Here is a 24,711-nt window from a genome sequence, read left to right on the forward strand (position 1 = left end):
AAAGAGGAAATGTCATCCAGAGGGTACCATATTGGACATACATTTAAGAGACCCAGGTTCTATTCTCTGCCACTGACCTGCTTTGTGTCCTAGAAAAAGTCACTTCACCATTCTGCACCTTAATTTCTCCTTTATCCATCCTTTCCATTTAGATGATACAGGGTGTCCCTGCTATAAGTTGCCCTGGTATACATCCGTTCCACACTAAAGTCATTGACGCTGGCAGTAATTGATGCATTATAATAAGTCCTCCCATTTCCCACTCTTAAATCATGCAAAAAACCCAATAACCCAATTTGTGCAAACAGAAGTCAGCCATGGGAAACAAATTCCCCACTTTAAGTTGTTTCGTTATTAGTCCAATTTTTTTGGAACGTGTCCGTGATGGATAGGAGGAGCACTGGCCAGCACCCGATGACTAAGGGGTTAAACTCAGGTAGCTAGCAAGGGTGTTGGCGGGGGGGGGGGGGGGGAAGGCAGAAGAACCAATGAGAATACAGTGCTGAAACTTGAATTGTATAAGATCCCCTCTCTGCTTTCTTTGCATGGGAAAGTTAAGTCAGGAGTTGAGACACACAGAATGATTTAAACCCTCCACTTCAGCATGCTTCGCCTGTGCTTCCTCTTCCACTTGCCTCACCTCTGCTTCCTTTTCTAACTATTTTCACTTCCGTTTCCACTTGCTTCATCTGTGGGCAGAACTCTTTTCCTTAGTTAGAGATCTGCCTGCCTTAAGGGTACTCTCCCACCCTTACAATTCCACTGCTCCTGCCCCCTCCTCAGTGTACAAATCTTCTCGGGTGGATGGATGTCTTGCCCTGATCTGAGGCTGTTTTCATTTCAGGGTGTCACTTAGGGAGAGTTGGTTGCTCTAGGGCTATTCTGCCCGACCACAAAAGCATGCACCGGGCTACTTCCCTGCCCTATTCTAGCCTAGCTATCCAGTTGCCCCGAAAGCTAGAAAAAAAACAACAACAACACTGTTCGGTTTGGACTTTCTGGCTATGCAGATTTAATCTGTGCTTTTCCACCCTCAGGCAGCAAAAGAGAAAAATCAGTAGGGGGCTGTGCACAAGTGAGAAACAAAAAAGAAAATCAACCCTCACTGATGTGGACCCCCAACTAAGAAGGAAAAAGACACTCCTCACATTCCCCTCACACACCAGAGCCTTGGGGGGCCCAGGCTACTAAATATTTTGTGTGTTCCAGCCCTGTGAGGGGCTGGAGCACCATCGTGGGCTCCCCAATACTGGGGGGAGCTCCAAGCCTCAGGGGCTGGATCCAGGAAAACGGGGGGGCACATCCGGTCCCTGGACCTGAGGTTCCCCACCCGCTCTACAGGCTCTGCTTACAAAAAGTCCCCAAAGTCACAGATTTACCGCCAGTGAACGGGGCGACCAACTGAAATCTACTCGCCACGGGCAAGTAGATTCAGTGATCTGTCGAGTCCTGCTCATGCTCCTTCCTGGTTCAGTCCACTTCCATGCCCTGAATTCTTAGGAGACATGGTAGTCCTGTTTGGATTTAAATCATTCTGATCTCTTAACTTCCCCACACAAAGAAAGCAGACAAGGTATCTTATGCAATTCATATTTCAGCACAGTATTCCAATTGGTTTTTTTGGCCCCTGCAAACACCCTTGCTAGCTTCCTGAGCTTAACCCCTTAGTCACTCAGTACTAGCCAACACTCCTCCTATCTATCACAGTATCTTGGACTTATAGTGAGGATGGCCTGTAAACTCTTTGGGGCGGGACTGTCTGTTACAGTATATCTAGCATCTTGCATGTTGGGGCAATACAGGCAGTCCCTGACTTACGCGGATCCGACTTATGTCGGGTCTGCACTTACGAACGGGGCTTTTCTCGCCCCGGAGCTCGCGGGCGGCAGGACCGCCCAGAGCGCAGCGGTCCCGCCACGGCGTCCTCCGGGGCGAGAAAAGCTGCTCCGGGTCTCCCTGGTGTGCTGGGGGGGACTCCCCAGCACAGCAGGGAAACCCGAGCAAAGCCGCACAGGTGGCGGACCCCGCTGCCCATGCAGCTTTGCTCCTTTGCCCCGGAGCAAAGCCACACAGGCGGCGGGGTCCCCCGCCTCTGCGGCTTTGCTCCTGTCTCCCTGTGCAAAGGGAGCAAAGCCGCACGGGCAGCGCGGTCCCCCGCCTCTGCGGCTTTGCTCCTGTCTCCCTGTGCAAAGGGAGCAAAGCCGCACGGGCAGCGGGGTCCCCCGCCTCTGCGGCTTTGCTCGGGTTTCCCTGCTGTGCTGGGGGGAACTCAGGGAGACAGGAGCAAAGCCGCAGAGGCGGGGGTACCTCTGTGCCTCCGCGGATTTGCTCGGGTCTCCCTGGTCTGCTGGGGGGGAGGGGGCGCAGCTAGTGCGCCCCCCCCCCCCCAGCAGACCAGGCTTTTGTTGCGGGACGCCTGGGGTAGAGCAGCTGGGGTGCTGCTGGGTTGGTCCTGCAGGGACCTACCTGGCAGCCCAGCTGTTCTGTCCCAGGAGTCCAGATTCAGCCGCTGTTGAAACTGATCAGCGCTGATTCCAGGAGGCAGGGGGCAGAGCAACTCTGCCTGGGCTTCCTGTAGTCAGCGCTGGTCAGTTTCAGCAGCAGCTGAATCTGGAGCCAGTTCCGACTTACATACAGATTCAACTTAAGAACAAACCTACAGTCCCTATCTTGTACGTAACCCAGGGACTGCCTGTACCAGCAATAATCCCTGTGGCTGGGATTGGGTTGTCACCTTTGTTGTGTGCTTGCTCACTTTTGGTGAATAAGGCAGCTCATACAATTCTCTTCCAATGGGTGTTACAAGGGCTCAACACCTGACAGGATCAGCTCCGTAATAATACTTAATCTATCCCCCTCTTGCCTCTCCTTAGGTCAACAGATCTCAATTTACATATGCAAAATTCACTAACTGAGGCTGGGACAGTTTGAGCAAGAAGGGGGAAAAAACAATGGAATGGAAAGCGGGGGACTCTGGGCTGCTTCAATTTACCAACCAGTATCTGAACTCAGAAGGGAAGAGAATTAAATATATATGATGGAGGAGCACACACACACGTCCCAGGACAAGCACGTCCATCTGAAGAAACCTGCACCTACACTGCAGTGACTCGAGTGGTGGGAAATAGCTCAAAGGGCAGGGGACCCCTTTAGACATCTCCATAGGTAAGTGCACTCTGAGAATGATCTCTGGATTCCTGCTTGATCAAATACATAGAAGCAATAACAGTTCAGTGTGGGAGCCTGTAAGCATCAACTTGTGTGAGCTGGTGGCTTGTTAATCGAGCAGCCATGAGATGCCAGGCTCGTTGACTAGCAGAAGCAGCTTAATAGGGAAAACATATGAGGGGGGGGGAGGTGGAACAAGGAATCGTCCCAGTGACTGCAGGAGCAGCTCTAGAAATATTGGCACCTAAGCAAAAGAAGGCTTTAATTTCCTGTCCCTTCCTGCCAATCCAGCTCTACAGATCACCTTCTCCAGTGCAGGCTCTTTTTTTTAGATTTCTCCTCTGGACTAGGCCCCCTTTGTTTCCAAACATGCCTCATGACTCTGCACTTAGCAGCAGTGTTATTTCCAACGAGGCTCTGGGGCTCCAGGCCTCAGGAAAGGAGAGGGTACCCATCACTATACAACTGCGCAGCAGTTCTAGGAATTCATCAGCTAAAGAAGAGCATTTTGAGAGGCCAACATCTTGGGGGTGATCCCTGAGGTTCCAGGCCTAGCCCAGCAGTACCTTAGAGCTACCGAGTGTATGCCCATAGACGCCTTCTGAGTGAGTATCCCCGAATGGGGACTAGCATAACTGTTAGTCCCTGCAGATTTCCTGGTAATGATCAGAGTTTTCCAATGTCCCCACTGGAAGGACTGAACTTGTCAAAAGGAACTCTGGCTGCCCACCCAGTGGTTTTGGCAAGTTGAGGGACCTGCCAATAGTGCAATTAGCAACCAAAGCTACTGCTTAGCCAAGGTAGCAGCTCCCCAATCATGCCCTCCCCCGTAACTGAGAAGGAGAAACCAATGGAGCAGGAAGTTGCAAAAGGTCACCCTAAGGGAGATCATTGAAAGCTTACAAATCTTTATAGCAACAAAAGTTTATAATAAAGAAGTGGCTATTAAATCAGTTAATTCATGTCCACTACAAATGAAGAAAGCTGTGACAATCCATAGTCATTAGAAATTATTAAACCATTGAATTACTGAGCTGCAGTTTGAGCTGTTGTGGGTCATCTCCACTCCTTGGTAGAAAGACTGTGTGGAGAAGCTGGCCTCTTTCTCAGGACCAGACTTGAGTGACTCGTGTGTAACAGAGAATGTATTCAATAAGCTTAATGCTAATTTGTTTGAATGCATTTCCCCCAGGTTTATTCATCATGCCACAGACAACCCATTTTGACAAATGTGTTACATAGAAGCCCGGTGCTTGGTCAAGTAAACCACATGGTATTGTTTCTATTCCCTGACTGAGTGAGTATAATCTTATCAGGTTTCTAGTGCAAATGCTTGCAGAAAGTGACTTGAAGGTGCATTTTTGTAAATGTTAGAACGTGGGAGTTTAAGGAACAATTTCCACAAGCAACCTTGTTTCCAAAACATGATTCTGCATGTACATGGGGAGCGATCATGAGAAAGAGGCTTATACAACCAAAGCCAATTGGAATGGAAAAGTTTTGCAACATTTGCTAAGATCTATTCAGGACCTTGTTCAGCTTTGTGGTCAGCTCTTTGCCTCACATCCACACCAGGCAGATATTTTAGTTTTCTTACATTTTTAGGGCCACCTGCAGAACAGTGGAGGAATTACAATAGTGCATGTGGTGCAGTTGTGCCCCAAAAGGTTATGGGACTGCATCTAAAGAAGATGCTGGGGGAGAGTGTGGGAGACATGTGAGAGATGGAAGGGGAGTACACTGCCCCACTCCACATGCTCAACAGGGTAAAAGCATCAGCTGCTTTGCATAGGGCTGGGAAGGTGGGGAAACTAGAGGGGCTAGGTAGGAACTGGGTGGAGGTGTGGGCTGGATTGGAATTGTTGAAGGGGAAATGAGTCAGAATGGAGCCTGGGATGTATGGCTCAGAGATGGGAGGATGGAAGGGGTTTGGAACAGAGCTGGAGGGAACCAAGAGGGAAACTGGGTGGGGGCAGGGGCTTGAAACAAAGTGGAGTGGCGGGGAAACTAAAAGGGCCTGGAGAAGTCATTGGATCAGCACTGGGGGAACTGAGGGCTGGAATGAAGCAGTCTGGAAGAAGGTTGGGAAAAGCTATGGGAACTGCATCAGCCTGGAGAGTAATGAGGGGTACTATGGAGGGAGCTGGGAGTCTCTAGGGGGACATGAGGGACCTGGGGCTGGATTGGGGTTAAGGGAGAGCTAGTGCACAAGGGGGTGTACTGGGCCTGTGGAGGAGCTGGAGAAGGCAGATTTCAGACTTGGGAAGGGGGGCCCTTACCTTTTCTGACACCATGGACTTCTGGAACTTACTTATGCCATTAGCCAGGAGGTCCCTGCTGTATCTCATGCAGCACAGTCTGTGTTCAGCACATGAGAAAGCCAAGAGGTTTAGGATCCTGGATGCCCTGCCTGCTGCAGTGCATGTTGGGAGTGGCACTGGATGTCACAGAGTCCAAGGGCACCAATCCCAGCTGGTAAAAAAGATCCCATGACAAGCCCTGCCAACACTGGTTTCAGCTAATCAGCAGCTGTTATCTACTGCCCCATTCTAAAACCAGGGTGTCTATTAACTCCTAGCCTAAAAGGGCCTTGGGAGGAACAAGGTCTGATTTGCAAAGTGCCATGTCCACGTAATACAACAGGAAATGGGCAGATTGCTGCTGAGCAATGCAAGTCACTCCTTCCTTGCTTAGGCTGTGCATTGCCTCCTACAGTGAGCCTGGTCCTGACAGCCCTGTATCACAAAAATGAGCCACAGATGAGGATACCTGGGGATATGAAGCAGATATCTGTGGATCTGCAGGGCTATAGAGATTAGGATTGATGGCGTTTCACTATAGGAACCTTCTAATTGCTATGCTCAGCACCCAGAGCTGTCCCATCCATGAGTTGGTTCAGGGCAAATGCCCCAGGCCTTGTGCTTTTGGGCCCCCACAGCAGCTGCCTCAACTGTCCTATGGACAGGACCCACGGGATGACCCGGGGGCCTGGCACGGGGCGGCAGCAGGGGTCACCTTCCCCTGCCTCACACTCACTGTGGAGGTAGAAGCTGGCCCCAGCAGCCCTGGTGCACTCCACTTTGCCACCCTCTCCTGACCTGCTGTACTTTGCTTCTCTGCAGCAGCAAGGCACAGTGCCTGGGCCCCAGGGCACTCCACTTCCTGCTGGCATAGAGAAGCCGAGCACAGCAACTCAGGAGAAGGTGGTGGGGCAGAGCAGAGCAGACTGCTGGGCCTCTCGGGCTCCTGCTGCTGTGGTGAGTGTAAGAGAGGTGGGACAACCCCTCTCCACCCGATGCTCCAGTAATCCCAAAGCTTGTGTTGCACATGGGAAGGAGTGAGACACAAGTGGAGCAGGAATGGGGATGGGGAAGGACAGGAGTGGGGCAAGGTGGGGGTGGAACCTGTGGCAGGGGTGTTGTCCCAGGCCCCCCTAAGGATAGCCCTGTCAGCAACTTTCCCTTAGGACCAGTCCCTGGCTGAGGTCAGGGATAAAGCAGGCAGTGTAGAAAGTACTGATGCTTCTGGGAGGACTTGTGAGATGAGACACAGAGTCTGGGAGATGGTTTTTGATGCCGGATGAGCTATAGTGATGTTAGGTCCTGGGCCTCTTCTCCTGCATTGCAGACTCCCTTTCCCACACCACAGGAGCTGGATGCACTCTGGCTGATCGCAATGGGACAGGAGACTGTCAAGGTACCCAGACTGCAATCCAGCCTCAAGATATGAAGGAGTGACCCTCCTGATGCCTTCCCTACAGAATCCCAATCTCTTCATCCCAGGCTTCCTCTCCCAATCCTAGGAAGCAACCTGCTCCTCTCTCTAGCCCTGAAGCTCCACCCAGCTTGGTTCCTGGAGGAGAAGGGAGGGTAGGCAAACAGTGACTGAGCAGGGAGGGATGACATTTCCTCAAAGCAGTAAGCTCAGGGTCTAGACTGCGGGGTTTTCGGTATCCTGGAAAAATTCCGCCGCGTCCAGGGAACGTGTTTACTCTTCTGCTTTTTTTGCTGAAGAGCAAACGTGCTCTTTCAGGGAGCCCTGTATACCTTGTTCTATGTATACCTGGCCCGTTGGGGCCAAATGGCAGAAGAGCCTATTCCGGAAAGCAATCGGAAAAAGCTATGCAAATTGCGGAGCGCTATTTACACAGCTTTTTCAAAAAAAAAAGACTATAGTGTAGAGTAGACCTAGCCTCAGTCTCTTGGCAGTGCTTATGGGATGGGACGAGTGCGCGTATATGGAGTCGGGCATGGGCTTCCTTCAGCCTCCCTGAAAACAGAACATGGAGCAGAAATGCACTGGCATGGGAAGGAGCAGTGATGGGCTCTCTCCTCACTGCCCAAACAAGCCAAACATACAGAGATTACCCAGAAGTCTAAAGAGCCCAGCTGCTGAGAACTGGTTTGGGCTGTGGACAGTACAGCTCATGTCTCAGGCCCGCTGCCCCCACTAACTGCAGCACAAGGGATGCTTTCTAAGTAACCAGGGGCTGCTTAGATGCTAGGGCCATGGCCACCTCCTGATGGAGAAGGAAATAAGCAGACTCTGCTGCTATTGTCTGCCATAGTGAGATGTAAAGGGTTCCTTGGAGTCAAGGCCCAGCAGCAGGTCAAAGTAGGAGCTGCCTGGGAAAGCCTGCCTCTTAGAGTCGGTCTGGAGGAAAAAGTAGCAAGAAGGGAACAGTCAGGATCTAGGGTGACCCGCTGCCCAGAATTGAACAAGACAGCCCTGAAATGCAGAGTTCAAGCCCTAGTACTGGGCTGAATGGCTCTGGGACATCATCTGTCCTGGATTCCCAGTAGTGCTGCTCCATCCTTGCCTGAAGCTGAGGCAGCACTAGCCAGGGGCTGGAAGAGCTGCTGAGACAGGCCTTAGGTTCACCCCATCAGAAGGCCCTGCTCCTGCTCCTCCTCCCCACTCTGCAGTGTCCAGGATGGTCAGTGGTAATAGCCACTGAGGGAGTCCAGGATGCTGTGAAGAGACCTAAACCCTTTAACTGCCCTGTTGCATGCCCCAGAGGGGTGGAGACCCAGCCCAGGGGCTGTTCTTGGGCACCCTGGTCCCTGACCCAGGGCAGTTGGAGGGTCCTGGGCTCCCCACAGCAGCCTCAGTTCTGCCCGGCTCTGGCTTCTGGCCTGCCTAGGAGGAAGAGGAGCGTGGGGACTCATGCATGGATTCCATTTTTACATTTTGAAAAGGTGGTCACCCTAATACAGTGGTCCCCACATTTTTTTGGTCACATCCTTCCCTTACCCAGTCCAAGCTCCCCATTGGGTGGGTGAGTGAGTGGGGCGGGATGGCAGAGGGAGAGCCATTTCACAGGGGCAGAGGGCAAAGTAGGGGAACCATGCTCCAGGGATAGGGGGTGAGTGGGGAGGGCTGGGAGTGGGGGAGCTGTGCCCAGGGAACAGGTGGTGAGTGGGGCAGGATGGGGGATGGGGAGCCAGGACTTTGGGTTGGACTGGGAGGGGGAGGGGGAGTTGTGTTCCACGGGGTGGCGGCTTAAGTGGGATAGGATGGGAAAGCTGCTTGTCCCTCTTGGCTGGAGCAGTTTCTGAGTGCTCCTCCTGACTCCAGCAGCACCTGCTTCTCTTCCTTTCCACAACCTTCCCATAACCTGGCAAATCTAAGCTGGGGCCAGAGGCTGCAGCTGGGGCTGGATGCTGAGCAGGGCGAGAGCTGAGCTTGGGACAAGAGTTAGGCTGAATGGCTATGTACCCCCCTGTGGGCATGCAACACAGTTTGGGGCCCACTACCCTAGTAGGATCGCAGGCCAGTCTGACTGATGTGCTGCAAGCCTGCCCCTGCCTCTATCCTAGAACTGAGCTGGCCTCAAGCTGGTCCTGGGGAAAGATGCTGCTACACATCAAGCACAGCAGGACACCACAGCTTTCTTTCCACTCTTCCAGGCTGCAGCTTGAGAAGGGAGATAGCTGAAGGAAGAGGGAGCTGCTCTAGTTTCCCAGCTCTCACATTAAACCTATACTCCAATAACCATATGTGGATTGGATACAAAGCCACACCAGCTTCACACTGGAAGAGAAATGGAGCTCGGCAGAGGGCTGCCCCATAGGCCCTCCCAGCCCTGCGCATTCCAGAACCTACCTTACCACAAGACTGAAGCAAGCTAGCATGCGAAGGCTGCAGGCTGTTCTGAGAAGAACATCTTATTAACAAAATGAAAATGGCAGAAGGTGACCGTCCGTCTCAGATCACTGGACCATGGGGAGATTGAGTTTTCAGAGGACTGGGTGGGGAGCTGGGTTTTGTTAGTATCAAGAAATTTGCTCACAGATCCATGCTTTCAATGAAGACAAGACAATCACGGTCAACATACCAGAAGGCACCTGGCCTGCCAAAAGCCTCGGAATGGGCCCCGTGCTTCTCTTTCACAGCATTGGTCGATTTATGTTTTTAAACGTCTCCAATATGGCAGACCCTGCAGTGTCCTGCTGAAGGAATTAAGAGACAGCAAACACATGGCATCAGGTATTCCATTCTTTCTTCTTCTTCAAGTCTCTCTGTCCGTCAGGATTCTTTTAGCTTTCTGGTTCAGATGCTATGGAAACACTGGGTTTGATCATCCAGAACCCAGAATGGAGAGGGTCTCCAATTGGGTTTCTCCCCCAGACACAACACCAATCCCACCCAGAAGGCAGTCAGAAGGAACTTCTAACTGCTGTGACACAAGACCTTGGGCAAAAGCCACATCTGGGGGTCCAGCACAAAAAGGAACACCTTTTGGGCCATGAAACAGTGTCATTCTGTCTCAGCTCTCCATTCATGATCATTCATTTACTTTGTTTCATTTGCTCTGATTTTGTTGAGTTTTGTTTGGCCGTATCTTTTAAATTAATTGTTTTTTCAGGACAGACCATTACAAAAAAGCCGAGAGGTGATGAAGGCGTGGAAAATTTACAAATTTTGCAGAGATATTCTTGCATGAAGGTCACATCTTAAGGAACAGACAGATGCCCATTGTTATGGAGATAGCAAATATCTCTCTCTCTAGGTGTCTTCATCCAATGCATTGATGTGATTAATTAATTCTTGATTGCTGTATACACGGTGAGTGGTTTAAATCAACAGCATGGTAAGCATCTCTCCCCAAACATAACAAAAGAAACACAAAATGATAACTCCGGTTAGTTGATCAGTGCTGGATTGGGAGCGAAGGTTGGCCAATCCTTGAGACTGCTTATTCGATCACCATGCAGCCTGGCAGGTGCTGGGAGAAATACTTGAACAACTCCGGAGTGGCACCAGGACAATTGGTCAGCTCCAGCTCCTCTAGGTCTTGAAGTTGGACAAGACCTGAGAGCCCAGTGGTTGTCAGCAAAGGGCAGCCTGAAACCAGAAGGTGAAAATACCCAGTGAGCAAGGTACTATGGTGTACTACCATCTGAGGTAGACATGGAAGAACTTAGCCATCCCTCTATGTGGGGAAGGGGGTTGGCTAGCTATCAGTCTAACATATCTCTAAATACCGGCTGCAAAATAGAGAACAATGCCACCAGGCTCCATCACTTGTCCCTTACATGTTGGCCCTGTCACTTGCTACAGTCATCTCGGAGTATCTCTCTAAATAAATTTCCTGCTATCACAGGGACTTCAGGCACTGGTGAACCTCAGTCTCTCCTATTCTCTGACTTGGCACACTATAGTTTGGTCTCCTGAGGGCTCCAATGATTTGATATAATGCTGATTGCTGTAATTGGTGTGAGGATACTAGAGGGCATTGGTGGCCTATGAATGACTGGAGGGTGGGACAAGATGATCTGTTGGTTCTTTCTGGTCTTTAACTTAACTGCAAAAAAACCTCACAGCAGTGAGTCCCAGAGTTCGGGTCATTAGATTTGGGCTTGCAGGGCTTGTACTACACAGCTAAAAATAGCAGTGTGGATATTTGGACTAGGGATAGTGTCTGGACTTCAAGATCCTCCACCCCTGTCGGGTTTCAGACCCTCCAGACTGAGCCTGAACATATATTTAACTATTTTTAGCCCCACAGCGTTAAGCCCTGTGAGCCCAAGTTATCTGACCCAGATGTTGAGAAATGATATTGCAGGTCTTTTTTTTTAGTGTAGAAATACCCTAACACAGCAGAAATATCTGTGGGGGGAGACCACCTGGATCTCTGGAGATGGGGAGAGCTGCTGTAGCATACTCTTCTATCTACAGGGAGCAGGACCAATCCACAGCAGCACTGCATCCGTCCACTACAGGACACAAGGCCTGGATCTGATCTCCATTGTTCTAGCATCATTTTGAGAACATTAAAGGAATCATTCCTGATTTACTTCACTGTAAATAGCACAAATACCATTTGTCCTCAAGCCTCATTTAGAAAGCCAGTAAACATAAAGTGACTAACAGAAAACTATTGGTGCTATTTTTTGATCCAGTCATCAGGTTTGAGTGATGCTCAGAAGTGCTGCTGCTACCTTGCTTCGGTGGGAAACACGTTTTTCGTACAGAAACGAGCAGAGGAAATAGTAAGAACCATGGGCTATGTCTACACTGCGCATTGTTGCAAATGAGGTGTGGCGATGAAAATCGCTGTGCCTCATTTGCATACCTAATGAGCCACCATTTTTACAGAAGGGGCTTTTGCACAAGAAGGAGCTGTCTACATTGCTCTTTCTTGCACAGAAACTCTTGTGCAGGAGCCGTTCTGCCGCTTATCTTCAGGAAGAACGGTGCCTGCGCAAGAGGGAGTTTTTGCACAAGAAGGAGCAGTGGAGACAGTGGAGACAGCTCCTTCTTGCGCAAAAGCCCCTTCCGCAAAAATGGCTCCTCATTAGGTATGCAAATGAGGTACAGCGATATTCATTGCTGCACCTCATTTGCATATCTTCTTGTGCAACAATGTGCAGTGTAGACATAGCCCATGGAATATGACTAGCTCTGCTACGAGCATAACAATAGTTCCATGATCATAACTTGCAAGTGCCCTCTTGATGGCAGCCAGTCCTCCTTTTAGACCCAAATCTACCATCATCTCACCCTAAACAGGTGAGCTGACCTCACACAATGGTTACAATGTAACTGATTTAGAAAAGCTGACTCATGAATGTGAGATGTAAACACATATTGTTGTGCCGAAGAAACTGACCTGAGGTCTTCCCTAGATTCTGAACACCATTATATCAATGTGAGTCTTTAACTTATGCTGTCCTCCATATCTGGGTCCTGGGCAGGTTTGAGTGGTATCTCTGGTAGCACAGCAGAGCAAATGAGGATATAAATCCATTAAAAGGGCTCAAATGACATAACCCTTAAATAGATGGGAGGGCAGGTCACTGCATCGTGGTGTTGACACCAAAAATGTCACGTTCACATGACACTCACTATGGGGGGAACAAGCTTACACAAGGCTGTACCAGTGGGTTACTGGGTGGGTGGACTAAGTGACTTCTTGGGGGCCTTTCCAATCCTATTGATTTATGGCCAATGAGAATCTTTAGAATCTATGGGATGGGTCTGCTCAGGCATGTGCATGTGCTCAACACTTCTGACATCCATCAGTGTAACATGTCAGTGAAGGAAAAGGCCAGTGATGGAGCATGGCAAACACTGTTAATTCACATTGGTGCCTCCATTCTAGTCAAACACTTCCAGGCAACTCAGAATTCTTTTGAAGAAACAGGACTCTGATTCAAGCTGCCTAGAAAGCTGGTGGCTCAGCCTTGTGTGACGCTGTCATGAACTGTAGCAAAGGGCAGTTGTGCAGATCATAGCATGGAATTTGTCCCCGAGAGTCTGATTTTCAGAAGTGTTGAGCACTTTTTCACCTATCATCAGAAGTGCATCAGTCTGCACTTCTGACAGCCAGGGTCCATGAGTTCAGAGAAAAGTTGGGAGTGCTGCTGTCCAGAATGGGAGATGGGGCTTACTTAGTCTGCAGAAGAGAAGAGTCAGAGGGATTTGATGACAGCCTTCAACTTCCTGAAGGGAGGTTCCAAAGAAAAAGAGGCTGTTCTCAGTAGAGACGGATGGCAGAAAAAGGAGTAATGGTCTCAAGTTACAGTGCGGGAGGCCTAGGAAAAACTATTTCACTAGGAGGGTGGTGAAGCACTGGAATGGGTTCCCTAGGGAGGTGGTGGAATCTCCATCCCTAGGGGTTTTTAAGTCCCGGCTTGACAAAGCCCTGGCTGGGATGATTTAGTTAGGGTTGGTCCTGCTTTGCGTAGGGGACTGGACTCAATGACATCCTGAGGTCTCTTCCAGCTCTAGGATTTTATGATTCTATGGGCTCTAGCTTGAGGCCTCCAGGGGACATTGGAGAAAGCAAGAGGGATGATGGTAATTGACACAGCCAGTAAGGTGACAGCATGGAATATCTGGGTGAAGGAAATCCTCTAGCTGTCTGGATTGGCTTCTTCCACTGCTTCCTTTTGTGAAAGTAGAAAGAATTATACTGTAAGAGAAAGATGAATTGTGCTGTAATAATTGAATAAGTTGAAGGAATACTGTTTGTCTTTTAAGAGGAAGAAGAAAAGTATGTTAATGTTGTTTGTAGGTATGCAGATCAGAGTGCTAGCCAGGTGGACCTGAGTTAACAGGAAAAGGAACATTAAGTGTTAAGCAGAAAGCAATTGAAATAACCAGGGAAATATGGACAGGAGATTGCTGTGTGCTTGATGTTGAAATGAAGATACTTGACTAAGTCTCACACTAATCATGTGAAGTTTTGCCCCTCCTTTTAACTTGGCTTTCTTTTGACTGTATTAATCAAGGGGTTTGAACTTTGTATGGGGCTCACATTTTCTGGGTTAATTTAGCAGAGCTTGGGTAATAAAACAGAGCGGTCTGACAAATCTGTGAGTCCTGTCTGACTTTGACACTTTCCTCAACAGAGAAAGCAGATGGTTGGGCCTTCTCCTAATCTGTCTCCTGCAATTACTTTTCACTGGCCAATTTTACCTTCCACTAAGGCTATGTCTACACTACAAGGTAACCGGCAGAGCATCCACACCTCAAGTCCTTTTTCTGCCATCCATCACTAGAAAACCAGTGGAGCGTCCATACCTCAAGTGCGTTTTTGCACAATAAAAAAATACAATAAATCGACAGGACAGAGGGCTTTCACCAGTAGAGTTATTCCTTTTCCCATGAGGAATAACTCATTTTTGCGCTACAGCTCTTGCGCAAAAGGCATGTGTGGACGCTCCGCAGAGGTTTCTTGAGGAAAACGAGCCTATCAGAAAAAGCACAGGTGCTCTGATGGCCATTCTGAGTGGCCATGCAGTGTGGACACCCTCTTGCGCAAAAGCACATTGCTTTTGTGATGTGCTTTCAAGGTATGGACATGCTTTTGCGCAAGAAGTTTTTGTGGAGGAACTCTTTTGCAAAAAGCTTCTTGTGCAAAAATCCTGCAGTGTAGACAAAGCCTAAGCATAATTCCAGGCTGGAATAGCATCCTGCCAGTCCACCATTGGGTCATCACTCAGCAACATTCTAGTGGTTGATTCATGAAACTGAAATGGCCAGGACTATCTCTTGTGCCGTGGCCCTGTCCCCAGGCTGATACTTCTCCCTCTTCAGAAACCATTCTATCATCTCCAGAATAAACCAGTGTTTGGATCTCACCAGCAAGAGACAACAGGCGCAAGCTTCTCATGCCCAGGAGATGCTTCAGGCCAAAGTCTTGCACCTAAAATAACAGAAGAGTGAGGAAATTATCCTGGACTGTCAATACAGCACTAAAATGAACGAACTCTACTTTGCTTTTTACTAGCAGCTTTCATTGGAAGATCTCTAAACACTTTGCACAAACGAAATAATTCTGCCTCCTCTTTCCATTGGGTGAAGGGGAAAATGAGGCATACAGAGATTTTATGTCTTGACCAAAGTCAGAGCTGAGATACACCCCAGACCATGGTTCCCACTAATGTGCACGCCTGCATGGCTGTGCACAAGAAATTCTTCCCCCACCCACCTCATCTGGAGAGCAGGTGGCTGCTCCTGCAGGTGGGGCCAGCGGAGATGGCATGGTGAGGGAGCCACTGGAATGGGGAGCTGGAACCTACCACAGCCATTGGCGGGGGGGCGAAGCCTGCTCCCATGGTTGATGCTACCATGTGACAATGGTGGGGGAGGCTGGGGCCTGTTCTGGCACCTGGGGCTGGGAATGGAATCTTCTGTATGGCAGGGAGGGGGAGGTCTGCTCCAGTGGCAGGCAATGGGACCTGACAAATGGTGGGGGGAGGGGGATCCCGCTCCAGCAGCTGGGAACAGGATATGCTTAAGGGGGGGGGGGGGGGCGCGGTTCTGCTCCAGTGGCAAGGACCATCTGTGTGTTAATAAGTTGGGTGCTGCAGTGGCACACATCCAAACCAGCGCACATGGCCGCAATATTGGTACACAAGCCAAAACTCACTCTGCTCATGGTTGGAAAATCTTAGCAGGAACACTGCCCCTGACACACAGATCCCCGACACACAGTTCACTGCTCTAACCAATAGTCACCAGTACTTGCTAACATAGCAAGCATATAATTGCAATGAGCCATTTTGCTTTGGATCAAATGCTATGTATTCTACAAGTGTCACATGCATCCCCTGGAGAGGTTTTTTGGAAAGCTTTATCTACACTTGATGATGATAGTGCTCCTGGGCAAAATCATGTTACTTATCATTGACACAGCATGTTTCATCCATTGATCTCAAAGCACAGTAACTGAGGCAGCCATTGCAGAGAGAAAGCTGAGGAAGGGAAGATTTAATATAGGAACTTGTTCCAGTGGGCTAGTTGGTCCCTTCTGAGGAAATGCCTCAACGGAGATCTAGCCCTAGAAAGGAGCATGGCTTGCATTATCCTTCTCTGTTCACCAACCTGACAGCACCAGCGGAGATACAGGCTCCTAATAGATGACATGGTGGATAAGTAACTGAGTCCAGTGTCTGTAATCCGCACACACCTGTAGACAGAAGCACAGTGTCACATGAAAGATGCCAAAAGGGAAGGAAAGTGGAATCCTAACAACTCCGCCAAACAATTCATATGCCTTGAATTGGCTCTTCTCTGTTGCTAAGCAAGAGGGGAGGCGGCAGACAAATGGAATAGACACTCCCCAGTGGCTTTCAGATATGCAGGCATATGGTGGGGAACAGACGTCCTTATGTGTTCTAATGCCTAGCTCACAGCAAGGCCTTCAGCCTCAGACACCTTCAGTGTCTTGTACTTCTTCCTCTTCCTTCACCTCCCACACCCCTATCCTCTGCTTTAAAGCAGTGGAAGGCTTAATGAGTCTTTTGCCTCTCACTCACACCATCCACAACACAGGTCAGATTACTGAGAGTCATTATCATCTGAAGACTGTTTGGTGGCCTTAGGTAAAGTCAGAAAAGCTCACTATTGTTACTGGTACATGCCAGGTTACACCAGCTGAGGATCAGACCTGAAGAAACTCTGTGCCCCAATTCAGTTCAGAGCAGGCAACCAAGGCAGGTGCTTTTTGTTGCAGGATGACTGGTGCCTTTAAAGAAAGATGACGCCACGCATGTCTGTGTCACAATTAGCTGCTTCTCAGCCTGATTTGGCAGGAACTATGAACAATCAGGTGATAGCTTCAGGGACAGCTTGGCCTTATGAAAGGACTGAGAGACCTGAGTCTGGTAGCTGAAGCCCTAGGGAGCGCACTGGGGTCGCTTGAGCCAGGGACCAAGAATGATACTCCAAGGGAGCTGGCCTGGATTCCCAGTGCTCTCTCCCATAGCCAGAAAAACTCTCAAAAGTCACTCAGAGGGTAGGCTGAAGAGAGAACTTTTTGTCTGTTGGGATTTTTTTTTGGATGTCTGCTCTCTTGGGAGGGGTTAAGTTTGTCTGGGTCTTGACCAGAGAGTTAAGGTACATCCCCAGCACAGACCATTATGTGGAGAGATGAGGAGACTCCTGTTGAAGCAAGAAATGAAGGCACAAGTGCCAGTAGTGCCACACCCAGTAGCAGGGGGCATTTTGCAGTACCCATGGCCTGACAGAACACAGAGCAATAGTCTCAAGTTGCAGTAGGGGAGGCCTAGGTTGGATATTAGGAAAATCTATTTCACTAGAAGAGTGGAGAAGCGCTGCAATGGGTTACTTATGTAAGTGGTGAAATTTCCACCCCTAGAGATTTTTACAGCCAGGCATGATAAAGCACTGACTGGAATAATTTAATTGGCTTTGAGCAGGAGGTTGGACTATGTGATCTTCTCAGGTCTCTTCCAAGCCTAAGCTTCTATGATACTCCAGCATTCTTTACTTGAGCTTCCTTCCACTATATTTACTGGCCAACACACTCTTCTGAGCCCACTGTCACCTTCACCTCCCTTTGGAGATGAGCTTCTAGAAGCCTTCCATTCAATAGGAAATTCTTTGAGACTGACACGAGGTATTTTCTGTCTTCAGGACTGGCCCATTTCTTCACTTAAGGAAGAAGTTTCCAGGGAACGTCACCATGCAGCTCTATGCAAGAGGGTCCCCTGGCTAGTGGGAGGAGGAAATCACATCAGGTCAGGCCTTCAGCACAGGGCCATTCTTAAACCATCCTCTTTCACTCCCCAGCAGGGACCTCCTTCCTGCCTAGGAGACCTGCCACCTTTTCCCCTTTGTCACACAAGAAAGTAACAGAGGACGAGTGGCTCAGAACAGCAGAGATAGTGAGGGGTAGGAATGGTGAAGATGGTGCCTGCAGAAGATGCTGGCAGGATAGGTGGGATGGAAAAGGAGCATGCAGCAAGCTGCCTGCTGGAGACTTCTGACATGCCATAAGAGGGAGGTTGGAAGAGCAGGGAGGAAGGAGCTTGGTAGCCACGTTTAGCTGTGCTGGCATCCAGCACTGTAGCAATTTCAAAGCCAGGTTTTCAGCTGCTGTAAATTAACATGATTCCACTGAACAGTGCTCTAATAACTTACAGCAGCTGTGGATCTGGCCTGTGGGCTTCAAGGATCAATGGGGCTGACAATATTATTCAAGACACCGCTCTCAGCATGTTGCACAATCTGTTTAGCAGAAACAGATCAGTGGAGGCAGAGCAGATGCAAACCCTGCAAACAAATAACTCCAGCTAAATTTTTCCTAGGAAGTTCAGCAAATTTAGTTCATTTTCCCCCTCCACATCCCATTGCTTTTTCATCATGCTTTTTGCATTGGCATGAACTGATGCACAGGAACACTAGCAGGAAGGCCTGTGGAATATCTGTGGTCTGGTCTGAGAGCTAGGGAAAAAGTCTGTGCTCTTTTTGAGCTTCCTAATCCAGGTCTGCTGGCTCCAGAAGAGGGTCAGAGAAGTTAGGATTGCGCCTTTATGTTTGTGTGGGGCACAGTTCTGGTCCAAATTTCCCAAAAATTGTGGGAGGAAAGCAAGAGCTTGGATCTGGGAATTTGCTTCAGGTCCATCTCCAATCATGTATAAAGGCCTTAGGGCAAAAAGCAGGATGTATGTCCCTGAAATGATGGCAACAATATCACCCTGTCCTTTCCTTCTCTCTCTGTTCCCCCTCTCACCAACTTCTATTTACCCTTTCTTTCCATTTCATATATTGACTAGGAGGAAGGCTGTTCCATTTTGAGAAAAAAACATGTTTGGAACCTTAATGCCAGTTTCGGTTCCTAATTTTCCAAATGCTTTTAATATGCCACCTTTACCCTCAGGTGGGGACTGAGGGATATCATGACCCAAACGCAGCAGTGACATGGTGCACAATGTGACAAGGGAGCACACAAGCATTTTTGATCCACAGCTGTTGATTGGTAATTTCTCCCAACAATTTTTGCTGCTAAACAGTGTGGCTGCGTCTAGACTGGCATGATTTTGCCACCTGTCTACACTGGCCGCGAGTATTTGCGCAAGAACACTGACTTTGTAATGTACAAAATCAGTGGTTCTTGCGCACGAGGGCCAGTGTAGACAGCAACGTTAATTTCTTGCACAAGAGAGCATCTACACTGGCACGGATGCTTTTGCGCAAAGGCACATGCCAGTATAGACGCTCTTTTGCGCAAATACTTTTAATGGAAAACTTTTCCGTTAAAAGTATTTGTGCAAAATCATGCCAGTCTAGACGCAGCCTGTGTGTGGAGTAGCTTGCTGCTACTCCACTGCCAGTCTCTCCCAGCACCAAGTGCTCTAAAGAATGGAGCTGGAGCTGGAGCTGTCCTGTCCTCACTTCTCCCATCAGGGAGTACTATTGGTGAGATGACACAGCTATTATAATCCCAGCCCCTCCCAGCAGCAAGCCCTATAGGGAATGGACAGCAATGCTAGTTGTGCTCCCAGCTGCTCCTGTCTCAGCTCACCAGGCAGGGGTTATTTAAGCTTCTAGATGTCCCCTCTCTGGAGGGATCCCGCAAAGGATTCAGTTGCCCACCTACCTGTCAAGTACGAGCTCCTCCAGTTTATGCAGATCACAGGCAATATACTCCAGAGCCATGTCCGTGATCCGAGGGCACCATGACAAATCTAAGCTCCTCAACTTCCGCAGGTTCTCAGCCACCAGCTCCACCCCATCATCAGTTACCTTGGAACAGCCAGAGAGGCTCAACACGCTCAGGTTGGGCAAGCTGTGCACCATATTGACTACCCCATGGTTGGTGATCTCCCAGCAGGAGCTGAGGCGCAGAGTGTGGGTGGTGTAGCCCTGCTTGGCAGTGAAGTAGGCCAAGGCCGTGTCCGTCACATGGTAGGCCTGCAGGTTGAGCTCCGTCAGGTTGGGCAGCAGCTGGGAGATGGCAGCGATGGCATCATCAGCCACATTGATGCAGTCGCTGATGCTCAAGGAGGTGATACGAGCATTCAGGCTTGACCACAGGCCCGCTTCTGTGAAGTCATTGCAGCCGGAGAGCTCCAGGCGCACCACACCCTGCATCTGCTCCAGCATCACCTGCCAACAGAGCATGGCACCAGGTAATCTCTGCACCACACTTCACAGATTCATGGTGCTTAGGGCCAGAAAGACCACTGCATCATATGGAAAGCAACAGGCCCCTGAGCACACTCAGGAAGGGCAGGGGTGCATGTAACATCTCACTTCAGGAAGATCTGTTGGTGGCGGCTTATGGTACATATGAGCCCTGGCAACTGTGCCCGTGAAACTTATAACCACTTGAAGTACTCTAACCCAGTGGTGTGCAACCCGTAGGTCACGACCTCCAAGGGGGTCACAGTTGTCTTCCCAGGGGGTCACGGCACTTAGATCCGGCCAACCGGGGGCTGGGCGCGATACTTAGATCTGGCCGGCTGGTTGGCAGCTCCTGCGGCGCAGAGGTCGCAGATCAAAAAAGGTTGCACACCACTGCTCTAACCCATGTTGCCTTACACCAGACACACACTTGTGTCCTGTGTGAACTACAAATGAGGCACAACCCCCCTCTCGTCTCCACTTAAACTGTAGGCCAATATAGCTATGGCACTCAAGGGTATGAAAAACTGACACCTCAGTGCGATAGCTATGCTGACATAAACCCTGGTGGAATGGAGGAATGTTTCTGTCAACCTAACTAGTATTGCTTAGGGAAATAGGGTTTCTACAGCAAAGAATCCCTTCCATTCCAACAACGTCCCCCTCCCGCCCCCTTGCCTCTCCACCCCTTCCACCTGAGGGTAGTGCCAAACACCCCCTTCCTCTAGAAACATCTTGTCCAGGTGTACAGCAAGGCTGTCAGCTCCCTTTATCTCATTGTAATTGAAGCTTGTTACAATGAGAGAGTATGTTGGTAAATGCACCATGCTCACAAATGTTGCTCAGTTACAGTGAGCTCTGTAGCCCTGTATCCCTGTCTACCTCACAGAGTTATGCTGGCATAACTATGCCACTCTTGTTCCCACAGTGACGACATGGTCACAAAGCTCACTCCGTCTGAGAAGTAGCTGTGAGCATATGAGCATTCCCAGCATTCTCTGCTGCTGTAACAAAAGCTAAGACAATCCCCAGATGAAAACTCTCTGTTATGGCAGAGAACACTGAGAGCCAGGACTGGTGGCTGAAAACAAACTTTATGGGGCCACAGAAAACTTGGCCACACCCATGAAAAGTGGGCATCTGATTAACTAAACTCATGCCGGACCACAGATGTTGCTGGACCAGAGAATGCTGGACTAGAGAGGTTCAACCTGCATTAGAAAGGCAGAGAGAATGGAGGAGATTTGGGGTAAGCCAGCTAACCAAGAGTAAGGCCTTTTATCTTTTTAGTTCTCTTGACTGAAGCAGGAGACAAGCTGGATAAGCTAAGAAGTAGCAAGCCTAGACCTGGCTGTACAGCATGGGGATGGAGGTGTATGCTGTCAGGTGTATGTTGCCTTCAAAACAACGCATAAAAGCTAAATGTTTGATGTACACAACTGAGCCTCCAACATAACATTTCTTCAGCTCCTAGGTCCCTGCCCACACTTCATCTAGATGCCACAATCCTCCTTATTCACACTTCCCATGTAGGCTCTAGCTCACCCCCATCCCTATCCACACTCTACATTCTGACCCACAAACTACCCATCCACCACATAGGCCAGAGCATCATCTCTCTCCAGCCTGCCTACAGACCTGACATGAGGCCTTGTCACACTTTGACCTTCCCATCTAGCCCAATGGCTACACTCTGCTTCATGTGGCCCACCATCTCTGCTCTGCAATCAGTCCCATGTGACTGATAGAGGAGCCTTTTTTGGCACCTCCAGGAAGTTGTCATATTAATGTCCAACTTCCACCTGTATCTTCCCCTTTAGGTTAGTCAATAAGTTACATGACATAGCCTGAAGGAGCCAGGATGCAGCCAAAGAATCTCCTCCTTCCTCTTCTTGTGTCCTACACATTGCTCTGACAGCCTCTACCCATCAGTAGTGGGTACCGGCTTATAAATCTGGGGAACTCTTTCAAGCATGGCACTCACATCCCAAGGTCTACCCAGTTATAATCCACCCTGACACCCTTCTGATGGGTGGTGGTGATTCCCTGCCCTGTAGCTGATAAAGGTTGGAAGAATGGGAATGGGCTTTACCAGCACATAGCTAGGATAGGCTCTGCTAGTATGGATACACACAAGAGGGTGGACTTTCTGCTCATGAAGCATTGATGAGGGCTGACTGGAAAGATAAGGGAAAAATGGGGCCAGGCTATACCTCTCGGCTGTGTCTACACTGGCCACATAACCCGTAATAGCTATGGAAATGAGAGAAGTCAGAATAGGGAAATGCGCGGGGGATTTAAATATCCCCCGCGGGATTTAAATAAACATGGCCGCCGCTTTTTTCCGGCTTGGGGAAAAGCCGGAAAAGAGCGTCCAGACTTGAAAGTAGGAATAAGAGATCCTCCGGAATAGGGCTTTATTCCGGAGGATCGCGCTAGTCTGGATGCTCTTTTCCGGCTTTTCCCCAAGCCGGAAAAAAGCGGCGGCCATGTTTATTTAAATCTCGCGGGGGATATTTAAATCCCCCGCGCATTTCCCTATTCCAAAGTTCTAAATTAGCATGGCTATTCCGAAGAAGGGGCCAGTGTAGACGTAGCCCTCGTGTGTGTAATAGCAGTATATAGGAAGAGGATAGTATCCCTTTAAATAGTTGTAAGCCTTCTTGTGGTGCTCACTGTGCTCTGTTTTAGAAACCAGCCAGAGCAGCAGGATGGACATAGCTAGGCTTGGTGTGCTTGTATATGGTTATTTGGAATCCAAGTGTAGCCCTGTGATTTTGTTATATTATCATTGTTCTGTAAAAAGCAAAAGACAAAACAGTGGCAGGCTAGGCACATCGAAAAACTGCTCCATTGGTGCAAGAATTGGGCTAAAACTCTGGGTTCTATTCCAAGTTCATACCCTGGCCTTTTTGATGATTCCTGGGCAAGTCACTTAATCTTTCTAGGTCTCAGTTCATAGAAGGTAATACTTGCCTTCTTTGCACAATGTTTCGGAATCTGTGGCTGAAAAGTCCTGCAGTTAAGTAGCAATATTATTATGGCCAAAGTATTTTAAAGGGCAATGGAATAAAGAGCCTTTACTCTGCCTATCAAAGGGTTGTGCCTGGGGATAAATTTGGCTTGGAATGCATCAAGGAAGTGGAGGAAAAGATGGGGAATCATAGGCTATGTCTACACTACAAGATTTTTTTGTGCGAAAACGGCCGGTTTTGCACAAAAAACGGCAGAGCGTCCACATCTCAAGTGTGTTTTTGCACACACACACACACACACACACACACACACACACACACACACAAATACAGTAAATCGACAAGACAGAGGGCTTTTGTGGGTAGAGTTATTCCTCTCTCCATTCCTCTCTATAGCTCTTGCGTAAAAAGACAAGTGTGGATGCTCCGCAGGGGTTTCTTGTGCAAAAAGAGGCTATCCGAAAAAGCATAGTTGCTCTGATAGCCATTCTGTTAATGGCAATCAGAACTTTCTTGCGCAAGAGCGTCCATGCAGTGTGGATATTCTCTTGTGCAAAAGTACATCACTTTTGTGATGCACTTTTGAGGTGTGGACACGCTTTTGTGCAAGAAATTTTTGTGGAAGATCTCTTCCACAAAAAGCTTCTTGCACAAAAACCCTGCAGTGTAGACAAAGTCTAAGGCTACGTCTACATTGGCAAGATTTTGCGCAAATATTTTTAACGCAAGAGTTTTTGCATTAAAGTATTTGTGCAAGAGAGCGTCTACACTGGCATGTGCTTTTGCGCAAAAGCATCCGTGCCACTATAGACGCTCTCTTGCGCAAGAAAGCTCAGATGGTCATTTTAGCCATCTTTCTTGAGCAAGAAATTCATGTTGCCTGTCTACACTGGCCTCTTGCGCGCAAAAGGGCTTATTCCTGAGTGGGAGCATAGTTCTTGTGCAAGAAGCACTGATTTCACACATTACAACGTCAGTGTTCTTGCGCAAGAACTCCCCGCCAGTGTAGACAGGCAGCATGTTTTTGCGCAAAATCAGGTGCTTTTGCGCAAAATCATGCCAATGTAGCCACAGCCTAAGGGTATGTTTACACTTGCCCCCTACTTCGAAGTAGGGAGGCAAATGAAGTTTGCAAATACCGAAGTTGCAAATCAAACCCGGGATTTAAATATCCCGCGCTTGATTTGCATGTTCCCGGCCAGTCGCCATTTTAGAAATTCACTAGCCCGGAGTAACTGCCCGCGTCTACATGCTGCAGTGAAATGGGAGTCCTATTTAAAGCCCTAACTCGAATTAGCTGGTATTCCTCCTGCAATGAGGTTTACCAGCTAATTCGAATTAGGACATACCCACAGTGCTTAAGGCCAGAAGGGACCAGGGATCAGAGCTGTCATGACTGCGACTGTGTTCATTAGGTAACCGACATCACCCAGCACCTGCACACTAAATCCAACTGAACTGAGCCCAAAGGATTACAGCTCACAGGAGCCTTAAGTGAGCTGTGTCACAGGCACAGAAAAGGAGGGACTGACATGTACCAGTGCTCCAGGAAACTGGAATAACAGAAATGATTAAGGGAAATGCACCAGATAATCCTGGCAAGCGACTCTCCCATAGGTACTGCCAGAAATTCCCTGCTAACCACACACAGAGTAATCAGCTAAACCCTGAGCACATGCATAAG

The 24,711-nt window shown here is 49.0% G+C and overlaps 1 protein-coding gene and 1 long non-coding RNA gene across 13 annotated transcripts in view; one reads left to right on the top strand and one right to left on the bottom strand.

Annotated features, from left to right (window-relative positions):
• Positions 1-1,205: 1,205 nt before the first annotated feature.
• Positions 1,206-24,711, bottom strand: part of FBXL16 (F-box and leucine rich repeat protein 16) — a 282,879-nt gene continuing 259,373 nt past the window's right edge. For all 10 annotated transcript variants that reach the window (XM_075898947.1, XM_075898946.1, XM_075898944.1 and 7 more), the window contains 4 exons: positions 19,526-20,034; positions 16,006-16,090; positions 14,761-14,824; positions 1,206-10,515 (listed from right to left, as the gene is read on the bottom strand). In XM_075898947.1, coding sequence (XP_075755062.1) covers positions 10,367-10,515; positions 14,761-14,824; positions 16,006-16,090; positions 19,526-20,034 — 807 coding nt within the window. In that variant the 3' untranslated portion in view covers positions 1,206-10,366. The remainder of the gene's footprint in view (positions 10,516-14,760; positions 14,825-16,005; positions 16,091-19,525; positions 20,035-24,711) is intronic.
• Positions 19,948-24,711, top strand: part of LOC142818557 (uncharacterized) — a 76,529-nt gene continuing 71,765 nt past the window's right edge. For all 3 annotated transcript variants that reach the window (XR_012896070.1, XR_012896068.1, XR_012896069.1), the window contains exons 1-2: positions 19,948-20,057; positions 21,223-21,301. This is a non-coding gene — a long non-coding RNA (uncharacterized LOC142818557). The remainder of the gene's footprint in view (positions 20,058-21,222; positions 21,302-24,711) is intronic.

Source organism: Pelodiscus sinensis, chromosome 16 (assembly GCF_049634645.1).
Source record: "Pelodiscus sinensis isolate JC-2024 chromosome 16, ASM4963464v1, whole genome shotgun sequence".
NCBI lineage: Eukaryota > Metazoa > Chordata > Testudines > Trionychidae > Pelodiscus > Pelodiscus sinensis.